General features: G+C 44.1%; 1 protein-coding gene across 2 annotated transcripts in view; it reads left to right on the top strand.

Moving 5' to 3' along the window:
- The window catches only part of mboat2a (membrane bound O-acyltransferase domain containing 2a), a 98,779-nt gene that overhangs the window by 66,618 nt on the left and 6,489 nt on the right, over nt 1-25,672 (top strand). For both annotated transcript variants that reach the window (XM_046366505.1, XM_046366506.1), the window contains 8 exons: nt 11,266-11,361; nt 15,711-15,766; nt 20,199-20,253; nt 21,852-22,035; nt 23,566-23,758; nt 24,271-24,374; nt 24,702-24,766; nt 25,061-25,193. In XM_046366505.1, the coding sequence (XP_046222461.1) occupies nt 11,266-11,361; nt 15,711-15,766; nt 20,199-20,253; nt 21,852-22,035; nt 23,566-23,758; nt 24,271-24,374; nt 24,702-24,766; nt 25,061-25,193 (886 nt within the window). The remainder of the gene's footprint in view (nt 1-11,265; nt 11,362-15,710; nt 15,767-20,198; nt 20,254-21,851; nt 22,036-23,565; nt 23,759-24,270; nt 24,375-24,701; nt 24,767-25,060; nt 25,194-25,672) is intronic.

Genomic DNA, 25,672 nt, shown 5'->3' with positions numbered 1-25,672 from the left:
TGGAACCTATTACCATGTAACAATTCTAATCAAAACGATCCCAGTTCATTCGTGTCGCCGCCTCTTTAATTCTCCTGCCCCCCCCCAAAAAACCATGTCATGTGAAGACGTCTGATATTCTAGACTAGATTCGGGTTTGGGCCGGCCCGGGCTTATGGTTTGCGTAACACCGTAGGCTGCGTTTGAGACCGACGCGTTTGTTGTTGCTGTGGTGAGCGAAACGCACCTGTATCTCTCGCAGCGGAACTGGAATCCCAGTAACGGTCTATAATCTCTGTCTGCTCTGATAAACGTGACCCTGCGACCTCTGGGCGCCTCGCTTCATCATTTATTTCCTTATAGAATCATAGACGCAGGAAGGGTGCTGAGTCTGAAGGTGCTGCAGGTAATAATACAAATAATTATTGTTATCGTGGTGGGTGGGGGGGGGGGGTTAGTAGTACTTTGCCAAAGTTATAAAATTACTGCTCTGTTCAGCCAGAAATCATTTACTACACCAGGAGTAGAACTATAAATTTAACCACAGAGGATCAACAGTTTAAAATTTTTAAAAAAAAGTATTGCCTAGCTCTGGATTGTGTGTGTGTGTGTGTGTGTGTGTGTGTGTCAAAATCACAAGGCTACAGTTGGACGTGCGGCAAGTCTGTCAGTAAACGGCATTCAGCCGAAACAGGCCTTTTGGGTATGAAATATTGCGAATCACAGGAAAACAAAGGTTGGAAAGCAAATGGCTCCTGCTGAAAATATAACTGTCATCTGTCTGTAGGTAAAAATATTTCATCAACTTCCAAACAGGCCTATCGAGTGACGTTGTTTTCCAAAGTAAAACCATTGAGTAAGCTGCGCGACGTTTGGTTGAGTCAGTGACAAAAGACCAGGTTGTTTTTATTGATCTCATTCTCCATTTGTGTCAAAGTAAGTACTGCTAAACTCTCCAGTAATGTAAAATGACATAGAATTGCATGAAATGCAAATTATTTTTCAGATCCTAGGCAAAAAAAACTCTACTGCTCTTTGCCACAAATGTGAAAATATGCAATTCTTTAGAAGTCAAAATCACCTTTTATAATGATATCCCCGGTACCTCATACACCCCCACCCCAGGTCATCCCGCTCTCACCTTCTTCTTCCGGCACCTCCCCAATGTACAAATTGTAAGAGCTACTTATCTACATGAAGGATGAGACTGGCCTTCCTTGGATCACTGTGTTATGATGTTTCCAGTTTAATTTCCTGACGAGCCTGAATTCCTGATGGTGATGGAAATACCCCTCAGGCGGCGCCCGTCTGTGTCCATGACCCCCCCCCCCGAACACTCGGAGGAATGCACTTCTTGCTCCCCCGGCTACCTTCTGTGGTTATTTTTACTGAGGGACAGGGCTGTGAGGTCAGGTGTGAAATGGAATGAAAGCCCTCTCCGAAGTGAAGGCTCTACAAATACCCCAGCTCAATATCCATCACAACGACCAGCAACGGTACAATGGAGGACGACCCTGACGGTAAATGCACTCCGTAATCACATTCGGAGGTGACATTTCAAAAGCAAAGCCCGAAATTCAGTTGAACAGCAAATGGAGTCGTTTGCTTCCTCTTGAGGTTCTAGGATGCAGAGGAATGTGGCTGTCTTCTGAGCTGACACAGGACCACATCTCACGGCAGGGCCTGGTTTAGAGTTCAGCCTCTGGGTCTGCCTTACTCAACCTTCTTCGGCGCGTTCCACGGTCTAGTCAGAGAACGGGGCGCGGTGACCAGTTCACGTTGGGATTTTGTTGGTCCTGGAGGTTGTGTGTAACCGCCTGTGTTTTTCAGGAAAGCTGGGGGTTTGCTGAGCTTGCAGATGCCGTTGATCTCTTTTGGAATCCTTCAGATCTGATCTTCAACCTTTTTATTTGATTTGACCTAACCTGTCTTTACCTTGGGCGGGTCTTTCTGGGGTTCGCGAATAGCTTTCTATGTGTGAACAGTTTAATGTAGTATGACTACTGCTTGATTGCTATGGCTGAGATCCTACTACTGTCAAATCAGAAGAGACGAGCTCTACTTTTACACATCAACTTACATTTGTCCTCTAAGTTTTCCCTACTTTACGTAGTGATCAAGTGGTCGTTGGGCGTAGGTGGTCTCCGCCGCGCCATTTATGTGAATGAAATGATATGCAATGATTTTGATATATATATATATATTTTAATTAACGGCAAGCCAGAGAACATTTTTAGCTGCTTATGGCTAAATAAACTGGCAGCATGGGTGCATATCTTATCATGTAGCCTATCCGTTATCAGGCAGATTTGCAGTGGAACTTTGCAATATGACTACAAGAGACTATGACATTGATCCGACTGTAGTTGTTGCACACATTTCTCTTCCATCTTTCCCATCAACATGGGGCGGCAGGTAGCCTAGTGGTTAGTTTTGGGCCAGTAACCTCAAGGTTGCTGGATTGAATCCCTGAGCTGACAAGGTTAAAGAATCTGTCATACTGCCCCTGAACAAGGCAGTTAGCCCGCCATTGTAAATAAGAATTTGTTCTTAACTGATTTGCCTAGTGAAATAAAAATTAATTAAAAAAAAACATCAAGAGTTTACTTCAGGTCAGAGAGGAGTGGTAGCAAAGTCTGACGAAAAGAGGGTGGATTGGATGTAGTCAAAGACGGGGGGGACTGAAATTGCAGAGGTAGAAATCAAGGGTACAGTTTTTCTAGTAGAGAAAAAAAACACATTATTTACCATATCGGCACGCGCCATATTTTTTTGTGTTTCTTTTTTTAGTATCATCCCTTTCTCCTCATCCCTCTGCCTTTGTCCAGACACCTCACCAGACAGATTGTAATGGAATTTCCCGGAAAGCATTAAACACAGCGGAGGCTGGTGCTAGGAACACTCGCAAGTCCCGCAAGAGCAAATAAATGGAACAAACATCCATCTACAGTGTAGGCCGCAGTTTGCTAATGGAGTAGCCTAGCGCCTCAGTTTGCTAATGGAGTAGCCTAGCGCCTCAGTTTGCTAATGGAGTAGCCTAGCGCCTCAGTTTGCTAATGGAGTAGCCTAGCGCCTCAGTTTGCTAATGGAGTAGCCTAGCGCCTCAGTTTGCTAATGGAGTAGCCTAGCGCCTCAGTTTGCTAATGGAGTAGCCTAGCGCCGCAGTTTGCTAATGGAGTAGCCTAGCGCCGCAGTTTGCTAATGGAGTAGCCTAGCGCCGCAGTTTGCTAATGGAGTAGCCTAGCGCCGCAGTTTGCTAATGGAGTAGCCTAGCGCCGCAGTTTGCTAATGGAGTAGCCTAGCGCCGCAGTTTGCTAATGGAGTAGCCTAGCACCTCTGTGAAGAATGCAACTATTTTCTACTATATTATTGTATAGTGGTGGCCATATATTTTCCCACTCATATAACTGTCATGGTGTCACTGACTGTTGTTTTGGTGACTTGATGAAAGCAGCCAGAAGGACATGGGACACCTGGGTATTTGAAGCGGTTATTCGCACACAAAGTGGTACGCTACGTGCGTAGAGCTGTCGTTCACTTGCTGTTGTGGTAGCAGCATTGTTTTCTTTGGGGTAGTGTTCAACTTGTCTGTTCTCTCTCCTGTCGAACATGCCCTGAGAAAGGTTGGAACGCTCTAGTGAGGTTGTCCTCAGCTCTCTATGCCTCTAGTGCAAACACAGCACCACCTGCTGGATGAGCAGACTGTCTACCCATAAAACACCTGCGATGTACTGGACTGGTGCAGTTAGCAGTAAATCAGTTATAACACACGGACTTGTGGAAGGGGATACCGTTTGTATGAATGTAGTTTTTTTTAGGTCAGGAATTACATCTATTTAATGAATTCCTAGAACTGTTTTGCAGATAATACTGGCTGAGTCATACATAAGTCGATTTAGCTCATAACACCAGTAGAAACGACTCATCTTTATAAGCACCATGTCTGGAGTGCTACCGATTCAAATCTCCATTCAGATAAGAGATGTTGAAATGGAGAACCTGACAATAACGAGTGTTTGAGGAAAGGTGACAAAGTGAGCGAAGGCGATAGACAGTGCAGCGAAAGAAAGAGCTTCCTCACATGAAAGGCTGATCTGTTATTCATGTTGCTATTGAAGCCCAGACCACCTTTCCTTTTGCCTGTGAAAGAAATTGTATAACCTGGTAGGCAACAGCAAAAATACCTTTTTTCTCCCACACATGGCTTTATTATACACTCTGGGCCTTTGCAGCAAATGTCCCTGATTTCTGTCCTATTATATTAGGGTAATTGGAGGGTTTATGAGGCGTGATTAATTGTGGGTTGGGGCAGTGGGAGGCGGCGGAGGTCCAGGCGTGGTGCCTCACTGCTCTGGAATGCCAAGTGCTTTGGGCCGGGGCTCGCTGCCAGCTCATTGTCTAGAAATACGAGCAGCAGGTGAAATGGCACTAATGACACCGCGTCACCTCTGAGATATGTCTGCCCCGTGACGGAGTGGACAGTTGGCTGGTTCTGCGGGTCAGACGCGTCGCATGGCAACTCTACTATGACTCGGCTTGTTGGTGATTCAGAAACAACTGCAATAGTTATTCAGTAGAGCAACACATAGTGGTAATGGGAGTGAAATGGTCATTGCAGATGGGTGGACTTCTTGTATGCAGTTGATTTGAGATGCATACAGTTGACTCTTGATAAATGCACATCGGATGGGAAAACTCTCAAAGTGCAGTTCAGTAGTCTCAATACTTACTTTGACCTCTGAAGGTGGGGTTCAGTATTCATACATCCTCGACGACACCTTGATTGCTTTTGGGGCCTTTTGACACAGTTGATCCTTGTAGTTTACCCCCCCCCCCCCCCAGGCAACATCATGCTAAATAAGGCCAATGGTCTTTACAAATGCTCACCGTGGCGCTGTTGGAAGGAAGTGGGTTTCTATTGCAGAGCAGTCACATGCAAGCCTAAGATCACCATACTCAATCCAAGTGTCGTCTGGAGTGGTGTAAAACTCACTGCCATTGGACTCTGGAGCAGTGGAGGCCACCATCCTCAGTGAATTTAATTACACTCCTTTTTAGATATAACTATACTAAATATAATCACGTCACCAAATAATTGATTCAAACACACTATTTTGCAAAGGTCTACAGTAGCCTCAACAGCACTCTGTAGCGTAGCACCATGGACAGCTAGCCTCCGTCCTCCTCTGGGTACATGGACTTGAGTTCCAAACCTATGAGGCTCATCATGGTTCTCACCCCCTTCCATAAACGTAGTTATTTTGACAACTTCCGGAGGACGTCCTCCAGCCCATCAGAGCTCTTGCAGCATGAAGTGACATGTTATTTTTTAAATTTTATTTCACCTTTTATTTAACCAGGTAGGCTAGTTGAGAACAAGTTCTCATTTGCAACTGCTACCTGGCCAAGATAAAGCATAGCAGTGTGAACAGACAACACAGAGTTACACATGGAGTAAACAATTAACAAGTCAATAACACAGAAGGAAAAAAAGGGGAGTCTATATACAATGTGTGCAAAAGGCATGAGGAGGTAGGCGAATAATTACAATATTGCAGATTAACACTGGAGTGATAAATGATCAGATGATCATGTACAGGTAGAGATATTGGTGTGCAAAAGAGCAGAAAAATAAATAAAAACTGGGGATGAGGTAGGTGAGAATGGGTGGGCTATTTACCAATAGACTATGTACAGCTGCAGCGATTGGTTAGCTGATGTTTGAAGTTGGTGAGGGAGATAAAAGTCTCCAACTTCAGCAATTTTTTTTTTTGCAATTCGTTCCAGTCACAGGCAGCAGAGTACTGGAACGAAAGGCGGCCGAATGAGGTGTTGGCTTTAGGGATGATCAGTGAGATACACCTGCTGGAGCGCGTGCTACGGATGGGTGTTGCCATCGTGACCAGTGAACTGAGATAAGGCGGAGCTTTACCTAGCATGGCCTTGTAGATGACCTGGAGCCAGTGGGTCTGGCGACGAATATGTAGCGAGGGCCAGCCGACTAGAGCATACAAGTCGCAGTGGTGGGTAGTATAAGGTGCTTTAGTGACAAAACGGATGGCACTGTGATAAACTGCATCCAGTTTGCTGAGTAGAGTGTTGGAAGCAATTTTGTAGATGACATCGCCGAAGTCGAGGATCGGTAGGATAGTCAGTTTTACTAGGGTAAGCTTGGCAGCGTGAGTGAAGGAGGCTTTGTTGCGGAATAGAAAGCCGACTCTTGATTTGATTTTCGATTGGAGATGTTTGATATGAGTCTGGAAGGAGAGTTTGCAGTCTAACCAGACACCTAGGTACTTATAGGTGTCCACATATTCAAGGTCGGAACCATCCAGGGTGGTGATGCTAGTCGGGCGTGCGGGTGCAGGCAGCGATCGGTTGAAAAGCATGCATTTGGTTTTACTAGTGTTTAAGAGCAGTTGGAGGCCACGGAAGGAGTGTTGTATGGCATTGAAGCTCGTTTGGAGGTTAGATAGCACAGTGTCCAATGACGGACCGAAAGTACATAGAATGGTGTCGTCTGCGTAGAGGTGGATCAAGGAATCGCCCGCAGCAAGAGCAACATCATTGATATATACAGAGAAAAGAGTCGGCCCGAGAATTGAACCCTGTGGCACCCCCATAGAGACTGCCAGAGGACCGGACAGCATGCCCTCCGATTTGACACACTGAACTCTGTCTGCAAAGTAATTGGTGAACCAAGCAAGGCAGTCATCCAAAAAACCGAGGCTACTGAGTCTGCCGATAAGAATATGGTGTTTGACAGAGTCGAAAGCCTTGGCAAGGTCGATGAAGACGGCTACACAGTACTGTCTTTTATCGATGGCGGTTATGATATCGTTTAGTACCTTGAGTGTGGCTGAGGTGCACCCGTGACCGGCTCGGAAACCAGATTGCATAGCGGAGAAGGTACGGTGGGATTCGAGATGGTCAGTGACCTGTTTGTTGACTTGGCTTTCGAAGACCTTAGATAGGCAGCTAACGTTGCTGCATGATTTGTAGTGGGTTTACTAACGAGTTGGTTTTATTCGCTATGCTGACTATGATGCTACTTTAGCTAAAATGGTGACAACAATGTAGGCTGTGTAGCAGGTTGGCTTAAGTTTTATTTTGACCTGGTCACATACAGCTGATGTGTTGTGCATTGAAGTCCACAAATGGCAGTGAGAGAAGGAATACAATGTGGCTGCTATGAAATTGAACTGTGTTTACGTGTGATCAGGGGTGTATTACTCCACCTGAAAAGAGTAAAAATAAAGAAACTTGAATGACTAGGTGTCAAACTTTTGACTAGTACTGTGTGTGTGTGTGTGTGTGTGTGTGTGTGTGTGTGTGTGTGTGTGTGTGTGTGTGTGTGTGTGTGTGTGTGTGTGTGTGTGTGTGTGTGTGTGTGTGTGTGCTGCACAGAGAGAATAAAGTGTTGTATCTGCAAAAGTTCACCTCTGGTCTGTCAGACTGGTCTTCCCTAGTTGCCTGACCCTGATGAGACTCCTGTCACCATCCTGTCATCATCTGCTCAGATGAGGCATGACAAAGAATGACCTTGGTGTACATTTATACATTATATTATCCATGAATCGAATCAATGGTTCAATAATTAAAATTACCATTGTTCCCAGATCCCAGACTGCAGCCAACCCATCAGCTCAAGATGGAGCTTTGTATCCATTCACTGATTGTTAGAATATACTGCAAAATTCAGCTGAGCTCCGTAGACTAGTATTCCCTGGCTGTCTGACCCTACAGGGACACCTGTCACCATCTGATCCTGCTAAGACATGATGAGCATAGTGTTGTGTACTGACTTGTACACCATGACGGTGAAGCATGTAGAGCTGTTTATACCGTGTCAGTGTGAAAAGTAGGGGATTAGCTAGGTAAACGGACAGATCAATAACGTTGCTTTATTATACTGACTAATAAAAATATCAGGTTTCATCGTTTGATTCAGGTCTAGTGTGATTGAGCAAAAATAATCGCAAAAGTTAGTGAGCTAGCTAACGGTACATCAAATTACTTCTCTTCAAATGGGACAAAACAAAGGCTACAAAACAATTCCATACACATACAACAGCTGTTAGATATTGCTATCTGACATATAGTTAGAAGCTAGCTAGCGCTGAACTGGCTCTGGTAGCTAGCTAACGAGCTGCTACTAGTTCATTCACTTCAGTCGAGGGGATGAAACATTCGCTAACGTAACGTACTAGTAGCTCAACACTGGGAATACATACAGCAGTTACCTTGCCATCTATATCAGTCAATTTAAGAGTAGACAGTTTCTGCTCTGCTTGCTTATACAACACAGAGAGAAAGCGCAATACATACAGCAGCTGCCTCTTTCGCTCCCATGCTGGACCTTAACACCAGCCTTTCAGAAGCTTTGCTTTCACACAGCCTGTCAGCACGCTCTGTAGTGTCCGTGCAGAAAACAGCCTATTCGACCACTCTGAGGAGTCTGCATGGTCCTAAAGCACACCTGAGCCGCTGTTTATCACAGTGCAAAGATAACTGGAGGGCGACAAATATGCTATTTTTTAATGTCGGCGGGGTCATGTCCCCAGTGAATGTTGCGCCCCTGCCAATAACTTGGCCTTACTTGGAATCCCAATATATTGCTGACCTTTGGGGTAGACGCGTGCATACACTTACACACACATACCAAGCCCCCTAGGAGAATGCTTTTCATAGGTCCTTTCTGTGATACAGCCGGCACTCTCCTCTGGGAGACAGGCCAAGGGATCAGCTACTTACTTATTGAAGCTACATTCTGGCAAATGTTGGTAACTGCTTAAACTCATTGTTTCATGTGGTTGAGCTGAAATTTTGCATTGGGAAAAATAGAAAAAGACTCTAATAGATTAAGATTCCTTCTTTAAAAAATGCATGCATGCATGGTGAAGCACTATGTTTGACTTGGCCTAGGTAGTCGATATACAGGTCTAATGATTTTAGATGCGCTCTGATTCACTGCCCTGAAAACGAATGTCAAGGACGTTGGCAGCCCGGTTTCCTTCTCTGTAATCAAATTCTTCTACCATTTCTCTTCAGTCAAGAAACCTGGGTTTTACAAGTCTGAATGATATGCTGGAACTGGATAGCAATCACACTTATATCAACCACCTGCTGTTCTGAGAAACACAACAAGTGTACCCTGATGAGGTGACAGCATGTTCAAATAAACACTTAGGCTTACTCCTATTCCGAAGCACCTTGGCCTTGTAACCATGGACGGCCATCTTACTGGATCGAAGATGCACACCACCAGCATTCTTCCTCATCCCCAACAAAGACGAGTTGATTTGTCTAATGGCACCTCGGATGTCCACAATACCTTCCATTGTGGTGAACCAGATGGATGCTCCAACAAGCTGAATCAGTGTCAGCTTTGTACCAGCAGCCCTCAGTGCTCCCTCTCTACCAATGAAATCTGGTGTTGTCTCCTAACAACACTGACAGGACGGTGCGAGCTGGGTTTTTGCCCACTCGCCCGGCTTCCACACAGATATGCAACCAAGCCCACCGTCCCTGCTTCGGCAATGGCTCTTTGAGTGGTGAATAAAGAGGTTTGAAGCTGAGGAGGAACAGAGTGTGTTGTCAAGAGTAAATGATAGAATTCATGTCCTGTAGGATGTAGTGCCACTACTATAGGTTTGTCAATCAATACAATAGGATGATCTCTCATTGATATCATGTCATGAAGATGAATAAATCGTAGGAAACGGTCATGTTTTTATGTCTGACCTGTTGAATGTGTAAACCATGTTGTTCACCTCCAAACTGAACCATGAAGTCCTTCCGCTAAACTGATATACATTGCATTCGGAAAGGATTCAGACATTTTTGACATTTACAGACTTATTTTAACTGGATAAAATGACTTTTTCCCCCCCTCAATAATCTACACAAAATACCCCATAATGACAAAGCGCAAAACATTTTTACAAATATTTGAGCAAATTTGATTTAAAAAAAAAAACCTTTTATTGACAAGTATTCAGACCCTTTGCTATGAGACTTGAAATTGTGCTCAGATGCAATCTGTTTCCATTGATCAGGTTGCATCTGAGCATCTGATCTGTTGCAACCTGTTTCCATTGATCAGGTTGCATCTGAGCATCTGATCTGTTGCAACCTGTTTCCATTGATCAGGTTGCATCTGAGCATCTGATCTGTTGCAACCTGTTTCCATTGATCAGGTTGCATCTGAGCATCTGATCTGTTGCATCTGTTTCCATTGATCAGATGTTTCTACAACTTATTTGGAATCCACCTGTGGTAGATTCAATCGATTGGATTGATATCTGAATAAAAACCGAGCCATGAGGTCGAAGGAATTGTCCGTAGAGCTCCGAGACGACAGGTTTGTGTTGAGGGACAGATCTGGGGAAGGGTACCAAAACAATTCTGCAGCATTCAAGGTCCCCAAGAAACACAGTTGGCCACCCTGCCAATCTGTACATTCAGTGGAGAAGGGCCTTCCTAGAACTGGCCGCTCGGCCAAACTGAGCAATCAGGGAAGAAGGGCCTTGGTCAGGGAGGTGACCAAGAACCCAATGGTCACTCTGACACAGCTCCAGAGCTCCTCTGTGAAGATGGGAGAAACATCCAGAAGGACAGCCATCTGCAGCACTCCACCAAACAGGCCTTTATTGTAGTGTGGCCAGAGGGAAGCCACTCCTCAGTAAAAGGCGCATGACGGCTCCCTTGGAGTTTGCCAAAATGCACCTGATGAAACCAAGATTGAACTCTTTGGCCTGAATTCCAAGCGTCACGTCTGGAGGAAACCTGGCACCATCCCTACGGAGAAGCATGGTGGTGGCAGCATCATGCTGTGGGGATGTTTTTCAGTGGCAGGGACTGGGAGACTAGTCAGGGAAAGATGAACGGAGCAAAGTTCAGAGATCCTTTATGTAAACCTGCTCCAGAGTGCTCAGGATCTCAGACTGGGGAGAAGGTTCACATTTTTGGTATTTTATTTTTATCTAATAACTTGTTTTTGCTTTGTCATTATTGTGTGGTAGATTGAGCGACTGGGAAAAACATTTTTTAAATCAATTTTAAAATAAGGCTGTAACAAAATGTGGAAAAAGCCATGGTCTGAATACACTGTAAACTTGCATACATATGAGAACATGACCATTGACTCCCTGCCTCTCTTCCTATACCCACACTAGCACACTACCTAGTATGAAACAATATAGGGGGGTGCATTCTGCAAAGTATGCTAGTATAGACATTTGAACGTGTCTGACCTTTGACTGACCTTGTCTCCTCTCTCTGCAGGTTATGCTTCATAGTTGCTCTGGGTTACCTCAGCTTCTGTCAGATAACTCGGGTCTATGTCTTTGACTATGGCATGTACTCTGCAGACTTCACCGGGTAAGTACTAGGTGTTGTGTTGACAATCAATGACATTCATTAGGCGTTGGCATGGAAAACCAGCAGACATGGCGGTCCTCAGAAACAGGAGTTGAATGACCATGGGAGTCAAATATCGGTAGCACCACATATCCAGCGGAGAGAATCCCAAACTCCAACAACTTTATACACTTAAATGTTGTGTAATAACAGGATGTTGAATCTAGCGAAATGAGCAGTGTCAGTGAATGGTTGTATCGCAGTATTATCGGTTCCCCAGCGGTATATTGTTCCATCTCCTCCGGAGTGTCTGGTGAACCAGACAGCCACACACACACACACACACACACACACACACACACACACACACACACACACACACACACACACACACACACACACACACACACACACACACACACACACGTGCTAGGTCGGGGGTGGCCAGTTGCTAAGCAACCCCAGTAGGAGACCCACGGCATCACAAGTGCAGACCTCCCTCTTTTCATTTCTTGTTTCTTCCTCTCCATTCCTTTCCCCTCGTACTCGTCTTTCCATGAAATGCCAGTGACTAAAAGCTTCTAAATGACTAAGGCTGTCTAGACTTGCTATTTCATGAAGCTTTTGTAATTCTGATCATGGAATTCCAAGTATGTCATGTATCTACACCTACATGTAAACAGTTGTGGGGAAAGTATTCAATTGTCATACTTGAGTAAAAGTAAAAGATACCTTAATAGAAAATGACTCAAGTGAAAGTCACCAGTAAATGTCTACAAGTATTGGGTTAATATACCATTTTCAAACAAAGCATTTTGTGTTTAGTGAGTCCACCAGATCAGAGGCAGTAGGGATGTTCTCTTGATAAGTGTGTGAATTGGACCATTTTGGACCATTTTCCTGTCAAAATGTAACGAGTACTTTTGGGTGTCCAGGACAAATGTATGGAGTAAAAAGTACATTTTATTTCGGAATATAGTGAAGTACAGATAACCCCAAAAACGACATAAGTAGTACTTTAAAGTATTTTTACTTTACACCGCTGCATTTAAATGTCTACTGTGCCGACATTGTGTCCGGATTCCCTTTTCCCGCACTATATTCAAATGCATTGTGTAAATGGTGGAACAGGCTAAGTCTGATAATAACAAAACAACATTGATGGCAGTAGCCAACTAGCCAACTAACCTCTTTTAACTAGCCAGCAAGCTAGCGGGATTGCCAACAGGTTATCATAACTAGGGTTGCACATTTTGGGGAATAATCAGAGGTGGAAACTTTCCGTGGGAATTAACAGAAATATATATACAAATTTAAATGTAGATGTTTTTCTGCATTGGATATATTTACCATATCATTTGAAGATAGAAACCTTTTACCTCATATTTTAAGTAGACTTCATTGCAAATGATTAAATCATTCCAGTAGAAAAAAACAACAACATTTAGTTAAGAATTTAATTTGAATTGAGTTGACTCTTCACATGGGATGATTTCACTGAACAACAAAAGAAATGGAATATTGAATGATCTGTAAAATGAAGGTCAAGAAACTAAAGCTTTGGTTGTTTTCCTCTCAGGCTTCCATGTCTTCTCCCTGGACTTTCTCAATGTCCACCTCTTGAACATCAGACTGTCACTTTCCAACCTAGTTGAGGATGGCTTGTTGTCAGGCTCAAAAAGCCATAAATTGACCTGAATATGTGTGTTCCCAAACAAGGTCCAGTTGCGCTCTGAGGCGGCTGATGGTGGGATTTGGAGGATGTTGGAGGCAACAGTGGAAAGAGCCTCAGATCCACAAAGTCCCTTCCACCAGGTGGCTGATGAGATATGTTGGCACGACTGCCATATTGCATCTCCATCCCAAAGCCCTTGCTTGGTAGTGTACTTCGCCAGACTGCCAAGAACCTTGCCCTCATCCAGGCCAAGGTGGCGAGACGCGGTAGTAATGACACCATAGGCCTTGTTGATCTCTGCACCAGACAGGATGCTCTTGCCAGCATACTTGGGGTCTTCACGCTTTTTTATGTATTTCAGAACTGCAGTTTCATCTGCTTGGAGCAACAGTGAAGTAGGCAGGGCAGTATGGATTTCTTCTCTTACATCTCCAAGCAGAGTCTGAACGCCAGACAGGATAGCATTGTCTCCCTCAATCCATGCAATGGCTACTGCTATAGGTTTCAGGCTGCTTACCACTCTCTCCCATAATACATCATCCAGGAGGATCCTCTTGATGGGGCTGTCCATATCGGCAGACTGTTATATGGCCATTTCTAGGAGAGACTATCAAACATGATGACAACACCACCCCAACGGGTGTTGCTGGGCAGCTTCAATGTGGTGCTCTTATTCTTCTCACTTTGCTTGGTGAGGTAGATTGCTGCTATAACTTGATGACCCTTCACATACCTAACCATTTCCTTGGCTCTCTTGTAGAGTGTAGCCATTGTTTCCAGTGCCATGATGTCGCTGAGGAGCAGATTCAATGCATGAACAGCACAGCCAATGGCCAGACTCCTCCACTTTAGACCAAGCAGCCTTCATGTTCGCAGCATTGTCTGTCACCAATGTAAATACCTTCTGTGGTCCAAGGTCATTGACTGCCTTCAGCTCATCTGCAATGGAGTGACTGGTGTGTCTGTTGTCCCTTGCTTCTGTGCTCTTGTACAATACTGGTTGATGGGTAGAGATGTAGTTAATCATTCCTTAACCACCTATCAGAGATGATTGCAATACATTCTGCTTTCTCTATGATTTGCTTGACTTTCATTTGAACTCTGCATCCAGCAAATGAGTAGATAAAGCATGTCTGGTTGGAGGGGTGTATGCTGAACGAAGAACATTCAGAAATCTCTTCCAATACACATTGCCTGTGAGCATCAGATGTGAACCAGCTACATACACAGCTCGAGCAAGACATTCATCAGCATTTCTCTGACTACGTTCCTCCATTGAGTCAAAAAAACCTTCTGATTCCAGGAGGACCGTGACCTGTTGCTATCGATAAGGTGTCTGATTCATCCTTTTCACCTCGAATAGAAGTAGAGGGACTTTTGTCAGAGGTTGCTTGTTGTGAGCGCTGAGGGAACTTTATGCACTTGGCCAGATGATTCTGCATCTTTGTTGCATTCTTCACATATGATTTGGCACAGTATTTGCAAATGTACACAGCTTTTCCTTCTACATTAGCTGCAGTGAAATGTCTTCACACATCAGATAGTGGCATTTTCCTTTAAAGATTAGAAGAAAAATTAGTACAAAAAAACATTTCCATCTACAGGTAAATAGTTAAGCAGTTATATTAAACAACTACTTTGTAAGATTAATGTTTTGAAATGAAACTTATGGAGAGGCTCCAGCAAGCTAACATCCATATGGTAGCAAAAACTTACTAGCATAAATTGTTAAGAAGTTAGAAATGATTTAAAAACACTTTGCTTTTGGCTGCTGTTTACAAGTTAACAAAAAATATGTTCACCCCACCCAGTATTGTAATCAAAACTTACCAGAAAGCATGTAGTCCTTGGCTCAGACAGTGTAGTAGTGCTCAATAGCATCTCATTAGTGTGCGAGATCTTGAGAATCAGCTGCACATGTGATGGAAGAATGCATTGTGCATGCAGAGGGTTGCAATTCCATTGAATTGGGGATAGTTTAACCAAAATATGCCACAAGTCCAAGAATTGCCTTATGTGTATCCCACAAAAAAAAGGTTCACTGTTATCAGCTAACTGTTTTGATGAATTTAAGCAAATGTTTTCAAATTCCCGGGCTTTTAACTTCCCATGGAAAATTTCTGGAAAAATTCCGGAAATGTTCAGACCCTTTGCAACCCTAAGCATAACTCGAGCATAATAGTTTTTCTAAATCAAGTCAAACCTAATTGAATATTTGTCCTTTCTCTCTGGCTTGGATGATTAGGGCCCAATCTATTCCACACAACATATCAATCTGCTACCAGGTATAACCTGATACAAGCTTTGCGGTGTCCAAGTCATTTTGAACGACTGGTTTTTCTGTGCAACCTACAACCAATGAATCGAAACATTCTAATAAGGATAGTCTTTCACCCCACCGTTCTTCTGTCACATAGCATTACATACTTGACACTGTGCCACGTTGTCTTTAGGGCGTATACAAAAGCAGCATGAAGTCACTCTGTTGTATTATACAGAGTGACTGACAGGTCTCGCTACAGCAGTCCTCCCAAATGCACCGCTAAATGAGCAATGTCTGCCTGGTGGAGATGGGATGTTATCTTGTATGTGATCTGGAAGGAGAAGCTCGTTCCAGTGTAGGTGAGAGCGGAGGCAGTCGGGTGACCATAAGTTGATGCGATTTGGTTTCTCCTCTCCTGTGTTTCTCCTATAGGCCAATGATGGTCATCACTCAGAAGATCACCAGCTTGGCGTTTGAGATACACGACGGTGAGACGTGCATGTGTGTACTTGTGTGTAATGTGCGTTAACTAAGGAGGTGAGTCATGGTGAAGGAACGATGAAGGCTGTCACGGCAGTCACGTGGGAGTTGAGAGCAGCAGCATTAGTGAGAGAGACAACACAGTGATTTTTATGAACTGGATTGCTCGGCTTCCTTTCTGCCAGACAGCTAAAGCTATGCATAGTGAACACAATCTGCAGTCACCTCGTTTTGAATAGAAACACGAAGTCAGAGGGGATATGAACGTTCCATTTGATTGTTTTGGTTTCATCTGCGAGGCCTTTTCCAAAGAGTTTCCGTCTGTCTCCTCGTCACCTTGCAGACAATAAATATAGTTCCCTTTTTATATACAGTTTCCCATGAGTTTCCCATGTTATTACTTTTAATTGAAATTAGACATTATATACCATTTTTCAAATTGGTTTACATTTTTAAAACCACTCTTTGGGACACAGATTTCATAATACAGTAATTGATACATCAGTGCTTGTATTGTGAGGAATGTTTAGTGTGGACCCAGTCACATGAGCAGGGGCGGCAATGTAAACAAGCTTATGTAACGAGGAACGTCACGCGTTCTCCCTCCCTCCCTCTCCAAGTTCCTCTGTACGCCTTTTCCTCTCCCCTACACCAAATCATCCATGATGTCAGATACTGTATGCATAGAGAGAAGTGTGTGTGTGTGTGATGTGAATGGGGATTACATGGCTCCATGCTGTACTCCCTTTGAAGTCCTGGAAAGTAGAGCGCCAGCGTTAGAAGTCTGAAGTAGCCAAACGGCCACAGCAGCTAATTAAGGATGGAGAGATGGGTGTCGGGAGGACAGGATTAGAATGAACGAGTGTACCAGAGGCTTAGGGGAGTTGAGGCTGACCAGCTCCTCCACTTCAGTCTAATAGCTTCAGGTGTTGTGTGTGTGTGTGTGTGCATCCAGTGTTTTAGTTGCAGTGTAGGCTACTGATTTCTCCTCATAAGTAATGAACATCTAAGACCATACATCTATGTGATGTCACAGTGAACACTGCATGTTCTTTTTCTGTCGAGGGAAGTGCATGTAATGCAGTAGTGTTTAAACTTTTTCATTAGGGACCCCATGTTTTTCACCAGAAATGCTGGGGACAACTTTTTTCCAACATCATTTCTGGTGACCCCAGCCCAAATCAAATGGCGTAACCTTATCATAAATAGTTTTTTATTTTTATATATCAACTTTTAATTCATTACATTTGTATCTATTATTAAAATAAAGTCTCCAATAAATACATTTACTCAACATTTTATTTTTCAAAAACGTGTGTATATTGTCATCTTAAAAATACAAAAATAAGTATTACATGATACATAGGTGCAGAGTGGACACCCAAATGAATGGGAAAGGTAGGGAACACCGACAATTTCGCACTCGAGTAAAATGGGCACCGTCTAAAAATATGAAATTAGACGTTGCCCATCTTTCCCATTCATTTGGGATTGAGGCATATACCAACTAGCCAGTTTATAATAGCAATAAGGCGCCTCTGGGGCTTTGTGATATATGTCCAATATACCACGGCTAAGGGCTGTATACAGGCACTCTGCTTGCGCATTGTGACTATGAACGGTCGTCGCCCATCTTCCAGCAATAACTGGAAGTCTATGGGTAACGCTAGTTAGCATTTGCTCACAAAACTACCTCTGACTTCCATCATACTGGACACAGACCAGTGCAAATGATATCCACGAGTTCATCTGAGTATGTGGGGAAGTAGATAAAGAGCCTCCGTGCTAAAATCCCGAAGTATCCCTTTTAAGGCTTTACAGTTGCTTGCACGTTTTTTTTTTCCAGCTGTGTGGTTTGGCATGATTTACGGTCAATGTGTGTTCGGAGTATTGGGTGGAATAGCAGTTGATTCTGAGTTTAATCTGGTTATTAGCTGAATGGCAGTGTGACCATCTAGTCCTCTGCCTCTTAGTCTTGAAAACCTGACCCTCGGCAACACAGTGGCTAGTTTGCATCAACTACCTGAACTGAAACAACTGAAACGGTTTTGCCTGCGTGCCTCGTGATTTGTTGGGAGAGTCCCCCGGTATCTCTTCCTATCGACGTAGACCGCCACTTAGTTCCTCTATGCCAAAAGAGTCCGTCATTGAAGCCAGACCCTAGTTGCTGTTGCATAGGGTCAGGTTGTCAAGACTACCTCAGTCTCCCTAACCTAACTGACTGAGACCGACGGATATGGGCTCAGGCCACAGCTGATTTAGGCCTTGTACATTTTAGGGGAAAGAGAACAAAACCACATCTCCACAGTGGGTCAGTGTATTAGGTTGTTTTCCCTTTTTTTCTTTCTGTGCCACCACACATTTGTAGCTGAAGAAATGTTTTGCATATGACTTATCCCAATTATTAAATGTTGCTGAGTGACCTAGGGAGCACACAGCAATTAGGCTTGCTTTACTGGAGTGATCTGATCTCAAATTAGGCTATATTACCACATAGGGTTGCAAAATTCCGGTAACTTTCCTGCTTTTTCCAGTGTAATTCCATTAATCATCCTTCAGGATTTCTGGAAAACGGGGAATTTTGGGAAAGTTAGCAGAATTGTGAAACCCTATTAACACATCAATTTACACAGATGTATGGTTTATTCTATTTCTTTGGTTAAACTCAGCAAAAAAAGAAACAGCCCTTTTTCAGGACCCTGTCTTTCAAAGATAATTCATTGAAATCCAAATAACTTCACAGATCTTCATTGTAAAGGGTTTAAACACTGTTTCCCATGCTTGTTCAATGAACCATAAACAATTAATGAACATGCACCTGTGGAACGGTCGTAATACACTAACAGCTTACAGACGGTAGGCAATTAAGGTCACAGTTATGAAAACTTGGGACACTAAAGAGGCCTTTCTACTGACTCTGGAAAAACACAAAAAAGAAAGATGCAGCGCGTCAGGGAGACAGGACGGACAGCTGATCGTCCTCGCAGTGGCTGACCACGGTACATCCGAACATCACACCTGCGGAACAGGTACAGGATGGCAAGAACAATTGGCCAGGTTACACCAGGAACGCACAATCCCTCCATCGGCGCTCAGACTGTCCGCAATAGGCTGAGAGAGGCTGGACTGAGGGCTTGTAGGCCTGTTGTAAGACAGGTCCTCACCAGACATCACCGTCAACAACGCCGTCTATGGGCACAAACTCACTGTCGCTGACGAGTCACGGTTTTGTCTCACCAGGTCGGATTCGCGTTTATCGTTGAAAAGAGTTAGAGGCCTGTACTCTGGAGCGGGAGGGTCCGTCATAGCGTCATCAGACTGAGCTTGTTGTCATTGCAGGCAATCTCAACGCTGTGCTTTACAGGGAAGACATCCTCCTCCCTCGTGGTACCCTTCCTACAGGCTCATCCTGATATGACCCTCCAGCATGACAATGCCACCAGTCATACTGCTCGCTCTGTGTGTGATTTCCTGGAAGACAGGAATGTCAGTCTTCTGCCATGGCCAGCGAAGAGCCCGATCTCAATCCCATTGAGCACGTCTGGGACCTGTTGGATCGGAGGGTGAGGGCCATTTCCCCACAGAAATGTCCGGGAACTTGTTACCCCACTCTTCCACCAACGCACCGACATCTTACAGCAAGAACTGGCAAATCTGGTGCAGTCCATGAGGAGGAGACTCACTGCAGTACTTAATGCAGCTGGTGGCCACACCAGATACTGACTTACTTTTAAGCAATAAGGCCAATATACCACGGCTAAGGGCAGTTCTTATGCACAACGCCATGGAATATTGGCCATATATCACAAACCCCTGAGGTGCCTTATTGCTATTATAAACTGGTTACCAATGCAAATAGAGCAGTAAAAATAAATATTCCGTCATACCCGTGGTATACGGTCTGATATACCACAGCATTCAGGACCAAAACGACCTTGGATATAGTAGGGGCGGCAGATGGTCTAGTGGTTAGAGCGTTGGGCCAGTAACCTCAAGGTTGCTGGATCAAATCCCCTTGCTGACAAGGTAAAAATCTGTCGTTAACCCGTGAACAAGGCATTGTTCCTCGGTAGACCATCATTGTAAATAAGAATTTGTTCTTAACTGACTTGCCAAGTTAAATAAAGGTTCCATTTTTAAAGGAGAGAAGACTGGTTTCCAACCAAATGGCACTATATTTCCTATGCAGTGAACTACATTGCTCAAATAAATAAAGGGAACACTAAAATAACTCATCCTAGATCTGAATGAATGAAATATTCTTATTAAATACGTTTTTTTGTGCTGACAACAAAAATCACACAAATGATCAATGGAAATCAAATTTATCAACCCATGGAGGTCTGGATTTGGAGTCACACTCAAAATTTAAAGTGGAAAACCACACTACTTTGATGTAATGTCCTTAAAATAAAAAGACCACACTCTGTGTTCCCATAGGCTTGGCGAGGAAGGAGGAACAGCTGACCCCCAGTCAGAGATGCCTAGCTGTAAGGTATGTGATCCAGGTATGTTTTTACTCTCCCAGCTGGACTAGAGACAGTTCTACTGCCGTACTCAAAGCTATGAGCTAGGTATTATAATGCTTACTGTTTTATTTTCTCCTCAATTTTTGACCATTTTAAAGCACAATACAACCACACACGGACACTGCATTTAAAAATCAGAGGATGACACAGTTGTATTTCCTTTTGGGTCCCCTTATAAATACATCAAAACTAAATGTATACACCAGATTATAACATTAAATGTCCAATGATGTTTGTTCTGCTTCTTTCTTGGGTCTCTTCTTTCTCTCCCATTGTAACAAACAGGTGGTCTTTTTTTCAACTTCTACTCAGATTCTATAATAATATTGAATGCTTTGGACACAAGGAAAGATTGTGTCCAGCACCATGCAAAAAGTAGCTCACAACAGGATATTTGCTTCTAAAAGAGGAATAAGATGGAAATGATTGCCTCTGGAGGAATCTTAGAATATTGTATTTTCTTCCCATGAAATGACTGAGTACAGAATACTTCTTGGTATCAACTATAATTAGTGGTTATCATGACTTAAACACCCCACGGCTCCTCAGTCACAGGGGCTGTGAAGGAGTTTGTATCCCTGCTCCAAAGGGTGACCAGGGTAGTCCAGGGCCCCGGACTAACATTTGCCCCTGGTGGCACTGATGCCACTAATATTTTCAGTTCGTGGCACCAGCCCATTATTTGGGGACAATGGGACCACCAACTACTGGGTGAAAGGAATTTAATCTAAGAGTCGTTTTGGCACTACTTTAACAATATCTGTGCAAGTTTAGTAGGACATTGAACAAGTCATCCCTTGAAACCCCCCCCCCCAGAAAATGACACATCGTTGTCAAATTAGTCCTGTGAAGTACATTAAGAGTTAAGAAACATGCTTTACGTATGTCATCTGCTGATGTGACCCCTAACCCCTCAACTACAGTGCAACCCAGCCAACCCTTTGGCCGAAACACCTTGGTTATTGTGATTTTGCTGCTTGCCCTCGAGACAAACCCCAACCTTGCTGTACCTCCACCACCACACTCAACAGATTGCACTTTGCAGGGAAAGGCCTCACTTCCTCCCTGCAAAGAGCCAGACCCCCGCAAGTGCAGCCGGCGCAACAAAAGCCCCTTTTTACAAATCGTCTCTGAGAACTCTAAGCATCCATTTGACAAAAGTCTACGAATGCTCTGAATTCACAATCCTACTGGATGTGTCTGCTGAGTCGCCTCAGAGTGAAGACAAGGTCTCTACTCTTGCTGCTCTACTTGATGTACGTTCACTATCGCCATGCTAGAATGCTACGCCAAAAGGGCTGACGCATGTGCTACTTGTTTCTAAACCTGGGGTCAAAGCCGGGGTAGGGGTAATGTTACCTACTTACCGTGCTAAAAGACACATGGATAGAAACGAGACGAGGGTAACGTTGGAAGGGAGGTTCGAGCGCTCCGAGAACGCCGACCAGCACGTCCACGTTTTCTAGCGAGGCCGATAGAGACGACCCTCCGCTTGACCGCTGACGGCTGCCTCTCTCTGACATCTGTCTGACGTCTCATCCGTTGTCTCGTCCTCTTCCCCCAGGAAGATGCCCAGTCTGCTGGAGTACCTGAGCTACAACTGTAACTTCATGGGCATCCTGGCCGGGCCCACCTGCTCCTACAACGACTACACGGCCTTCATCGAGGGCACGGCCTATCAGCCTCGCCACCTGGAGGCCAACGGGACGGAGAACGGGAAGTACAAGCATACGGAGCCCTCGCCCAAGGTACCGCAATGCCAGAGCTCCCTGAGCCAGGATGAACCTAGTAGAATAGAAAATATACTTTGTCCGTTTTTTGTCTTCAACTCTGGTCCTGGGTTTTGCTCTAGTCCAGTCCTAGCACACCTGGGCTTGAGGATTAGGCGAGTCGTTGAACTAGTTGTCTTAGTGGTGGACTGGATCAAATGCCTGCGCAGCCTATATTTCTAGGAAGAGTTGGTGATCATTGGTAGTGTGAGTTAGGGCTTGCGTAAGTGCATGGTGGACAAACAGTCATGGTAAAGCGTGTATTTGTATTTATTAGGGATTACTATTCCTGGGGTCCAAACACATTAAGGCACTTACATCACAAACAAAAGGTAAAACACTGCATCATATAACACTTGGTACCCCACTACATATCAACAATACAACAATATTGTGTGGCGTGCGTGTGTGTGTGGCGGCGTGTGTGTGGCGGCGTGCGTGTGGCGTACGTGTGTGTGTGGCGGTGTGCGTGTGGCGTACATGTGTGTGGCGTGCGTGTGTCTCTCGTCACACTCACTGCTGTAATGTGACATGGAACTTTGACCAGGAAAAACTCCAGGCCCTAGTTATGCCGTCTTGTAGTTCAGAATGGAAACACTGTGCTTTTCATGCCTAAAGTGAGAACAACCAGTACCACAGTCCTTTTGTCTAGAAATTCAGCTGTCATTCCAATGAATTGAACTACAGATGCTGAAAAGTTCCGACGAGACCCCACCAGACAGTCTGCGTTTTATTCTCCTCCTAATCCCCGCGATGGTGTTATCACCAGGTTACCAGACGAGACTGAGGAACTCCGAGCCGGCGTGTCAATGAAGGAGCTTATTTTACCTGATAACCGCCAATGAATTCAGTCTTTCCTGATAATGTTTGGTTTCACGGGTAGAAGAAATGCCCTCTTACTGTGCGTGTGTGTGTGTCCACCACAACAATGAAAATCAATCCCATGACCTACAATCTATATAATGTGTTGTTTCCTCGGTATGATGGTACAGCTTTAATTACAACCCAAATAAGCTTTTACATCAGGATGGCTGGAGAAAAGAATGTAGCGTCACTTCCTCCCTCGGAGCGTGTCTCAATTATTCTGACATCGTTGGCATTTCTATGATTCATATCTCACCCAAGAGTTTGAGTTGTTCCTGCGAGAGGCTTATGACCGATATTCAGCAAAGGGAAGGGACACAATACAAGCCGTGCTAAATATAGACTTCTCAGACAGCCTCGCTGAAGTGTTGGCGTTTTTTATTTTACAAGTGAATTTACAGGCTAATCTTGAACAGAGGTGGCAAGTCAAGACGGCAAAACACAAAAGCTGCAACAACACGTCCAATATCTCCTGCTGTTGTACATTATGGGATAGGCCTATACCTGTTAAGTAAAAATACCCCCAAAAATGTTAACCCTAGTTTGCAGGTATAATCGATTTTATCTGGTTAAAATGCTTCTGAAGACTGTCATAATCTTGCATGACCTCCGTATGTCTTAAAATCATCCGTTTCGCCTTCACAGAACGACGTGATCTCCAAGCTGTGCACTTGTGCCATCTCCCTGGCCGTCTTCCTGTCCGTGTCGAAGATCTTTCCTGTGGAGCGCTCCATCGACGACAAGTTCATGACCTCTACCCCCTTCATCCTCCAGGTCCTCTACCTGTACCTCTCCATGCTGGCCACCCGGCCCAAGTACTACTTCATTTGGACCCTGTGTGAGTGCACATATATTCACTAAATGTGAAGTTTAAAATATAAAACGCATGTTTTTCTGGGAAGTCATTTGGGATTTGAAGGCTGTTGGGGATAATTATATGGGTGCTGCTTTATTTAACTAGGTAGGTCAATTAAGAACACTTATTTACAATGATGGCCTGGCCAGAGGCTAAAGGCCTTGTGGTGCAGGGATTAAAAGTGTAAGACAAGATGGACGACAGACGTTTTGGGCATTTGGGGGAGAATTATGTGGGTGCTGGCCACCCCATATAACAAATCAGGGTGACATTGCCTGGGATAGTGGTCCTACTAAAGTCACACCAAAAAATTGGGCTACTTTTTTGAGTTGTGTTACACTGCCCTCCTGTGGCAATGTGGAGAACAATACTCCCGAAGAGCCTAGTACAGTCAAACGAAATGGTCTTGACAGTATGGGATAATGTTATTCTTTGTTGGCCTCTGCCATTCTGCCTGGTAACTTTTCGGTTGTTTTGTTTCCCCCATTGGACAGCTGATGCCATCAACAACGCCGCAGGCTTCGGCTTCAATGGCTACAACAAAGATGGCACACCGAGATGGGACCTGGTATCCAATTTGAGAATACTGGACATTGAGGTAAGCCTTTTAAAAAGATCTATTATTCACATTTCACTAGTACTGTAGAAGTAGGCTATTATTCACATTTCACTAGTACTGTAGAAGTAGGCTATTATTCACATTTCACTAGTACTGTAGAAGTAGGCTATTATTCACATTTCACTAGTACTGTAGAAGTAGGCTATTATTCACATTTCACTAGTACTGTAGAAGTAGGCTATTATTCACATTTCACTAGTACTGTAGAAGTAGGCTATTATTCACATTTCACTAGTACTGTAGAAGTAGGCTATTATTCATTATTTAGGCTACATTCACTACTTCCAACAACCACTCTCTTTCCAGTTTGCCACCAGTTTCAAGATGTTCCTCGACAACTGGAATATCCAGACGGCGCTTTGGCTCAAAAGGTAAAATGCATCATAAACCAGATAACGCTGTACTATCGCACAACAGTAGTCGTGTGTGTGTGTATATAGTAGATATACCGTCATGTAGATTGTACAATCACAGATAGTAGGCTTATATCAGTAGTAATGCTGATAAATGCACTGAATCTGCTAGTGTCTGGGCCATTATCTCTACACAGGGTTGGGATGCTAGTGTGCTAATGCTAGATCTGCAGTCAGGCTGCTATTTTAGTCTTGTGATTAGCATTAGCAGGGATGCTAATGCTATATCTGTGCCATGTCTGTCTTCAACAGGGTGTGCTATGAGCGCTGTCCTATCAACCCCACAGCGGCCACCTTCCTACTGTCGGCCATGTGGCACGGAGTGTACCCCGGGTACTACCTCACCTTTCTCACGGGCATTGGCATGACCATGGCAGCACGGACAGTGAGTAAACAGCCAACACAGCTGGTGTTACTGACCTGGGGTCGTCTGCACACCTCGACTGCATTACCTCTTTCAGCTGGTATTTTATTAGGATCCCCATTAGCTTAGCAGTTGCAAAAGCAGCAGCTACTCTTCCTGGGGTCCACATGAAACATGACATAATACAGAACATTCATAGACAACAGCTCAAGGACAGAACTACATAGATAAAAAATACACACAAACTATCTAGGTCCAATAGGGGAGAGGTGATGCTTTATCTGTTTTTTTAAAACCAGGTTTGCTGTTTATTTGAGCAATATGAGATGGACGTTCCATGCAATAATGGCTCTATTTAATCCTGTACACTGTCTTGAATTTGTTCTGGATTTGGGGGCTGTGAAAAGACACCTGGTGGGGTAAGTGTGTGTGTCAGAGCTGTGTGTAAGTTGACTACGCAAACAATTTGGGATTTTCAACACAATGTTTCTTATATAAAG

Source organism: Oncorhynchus gorbuscha, linkage group LG10 (assembly GCF_021184085.1).
Source record: "Oncorhynchus gorbuscha isolate QuinsamMale2020 ecotype Even-year linkage group LG10, OgorEven_v1.0, whole genome shotgun sequence".
Classification (NCBI taxonomy): Eukaryota; Metazoa; Chordata; class Actinopteri; order Salmoniformes; family Salmonidae; genus Oncorhynchus; species Oncorhynchus gorbuscha.
This window is presented reverse-complemented; position numbering and strand designations above follow the sequence as displayed.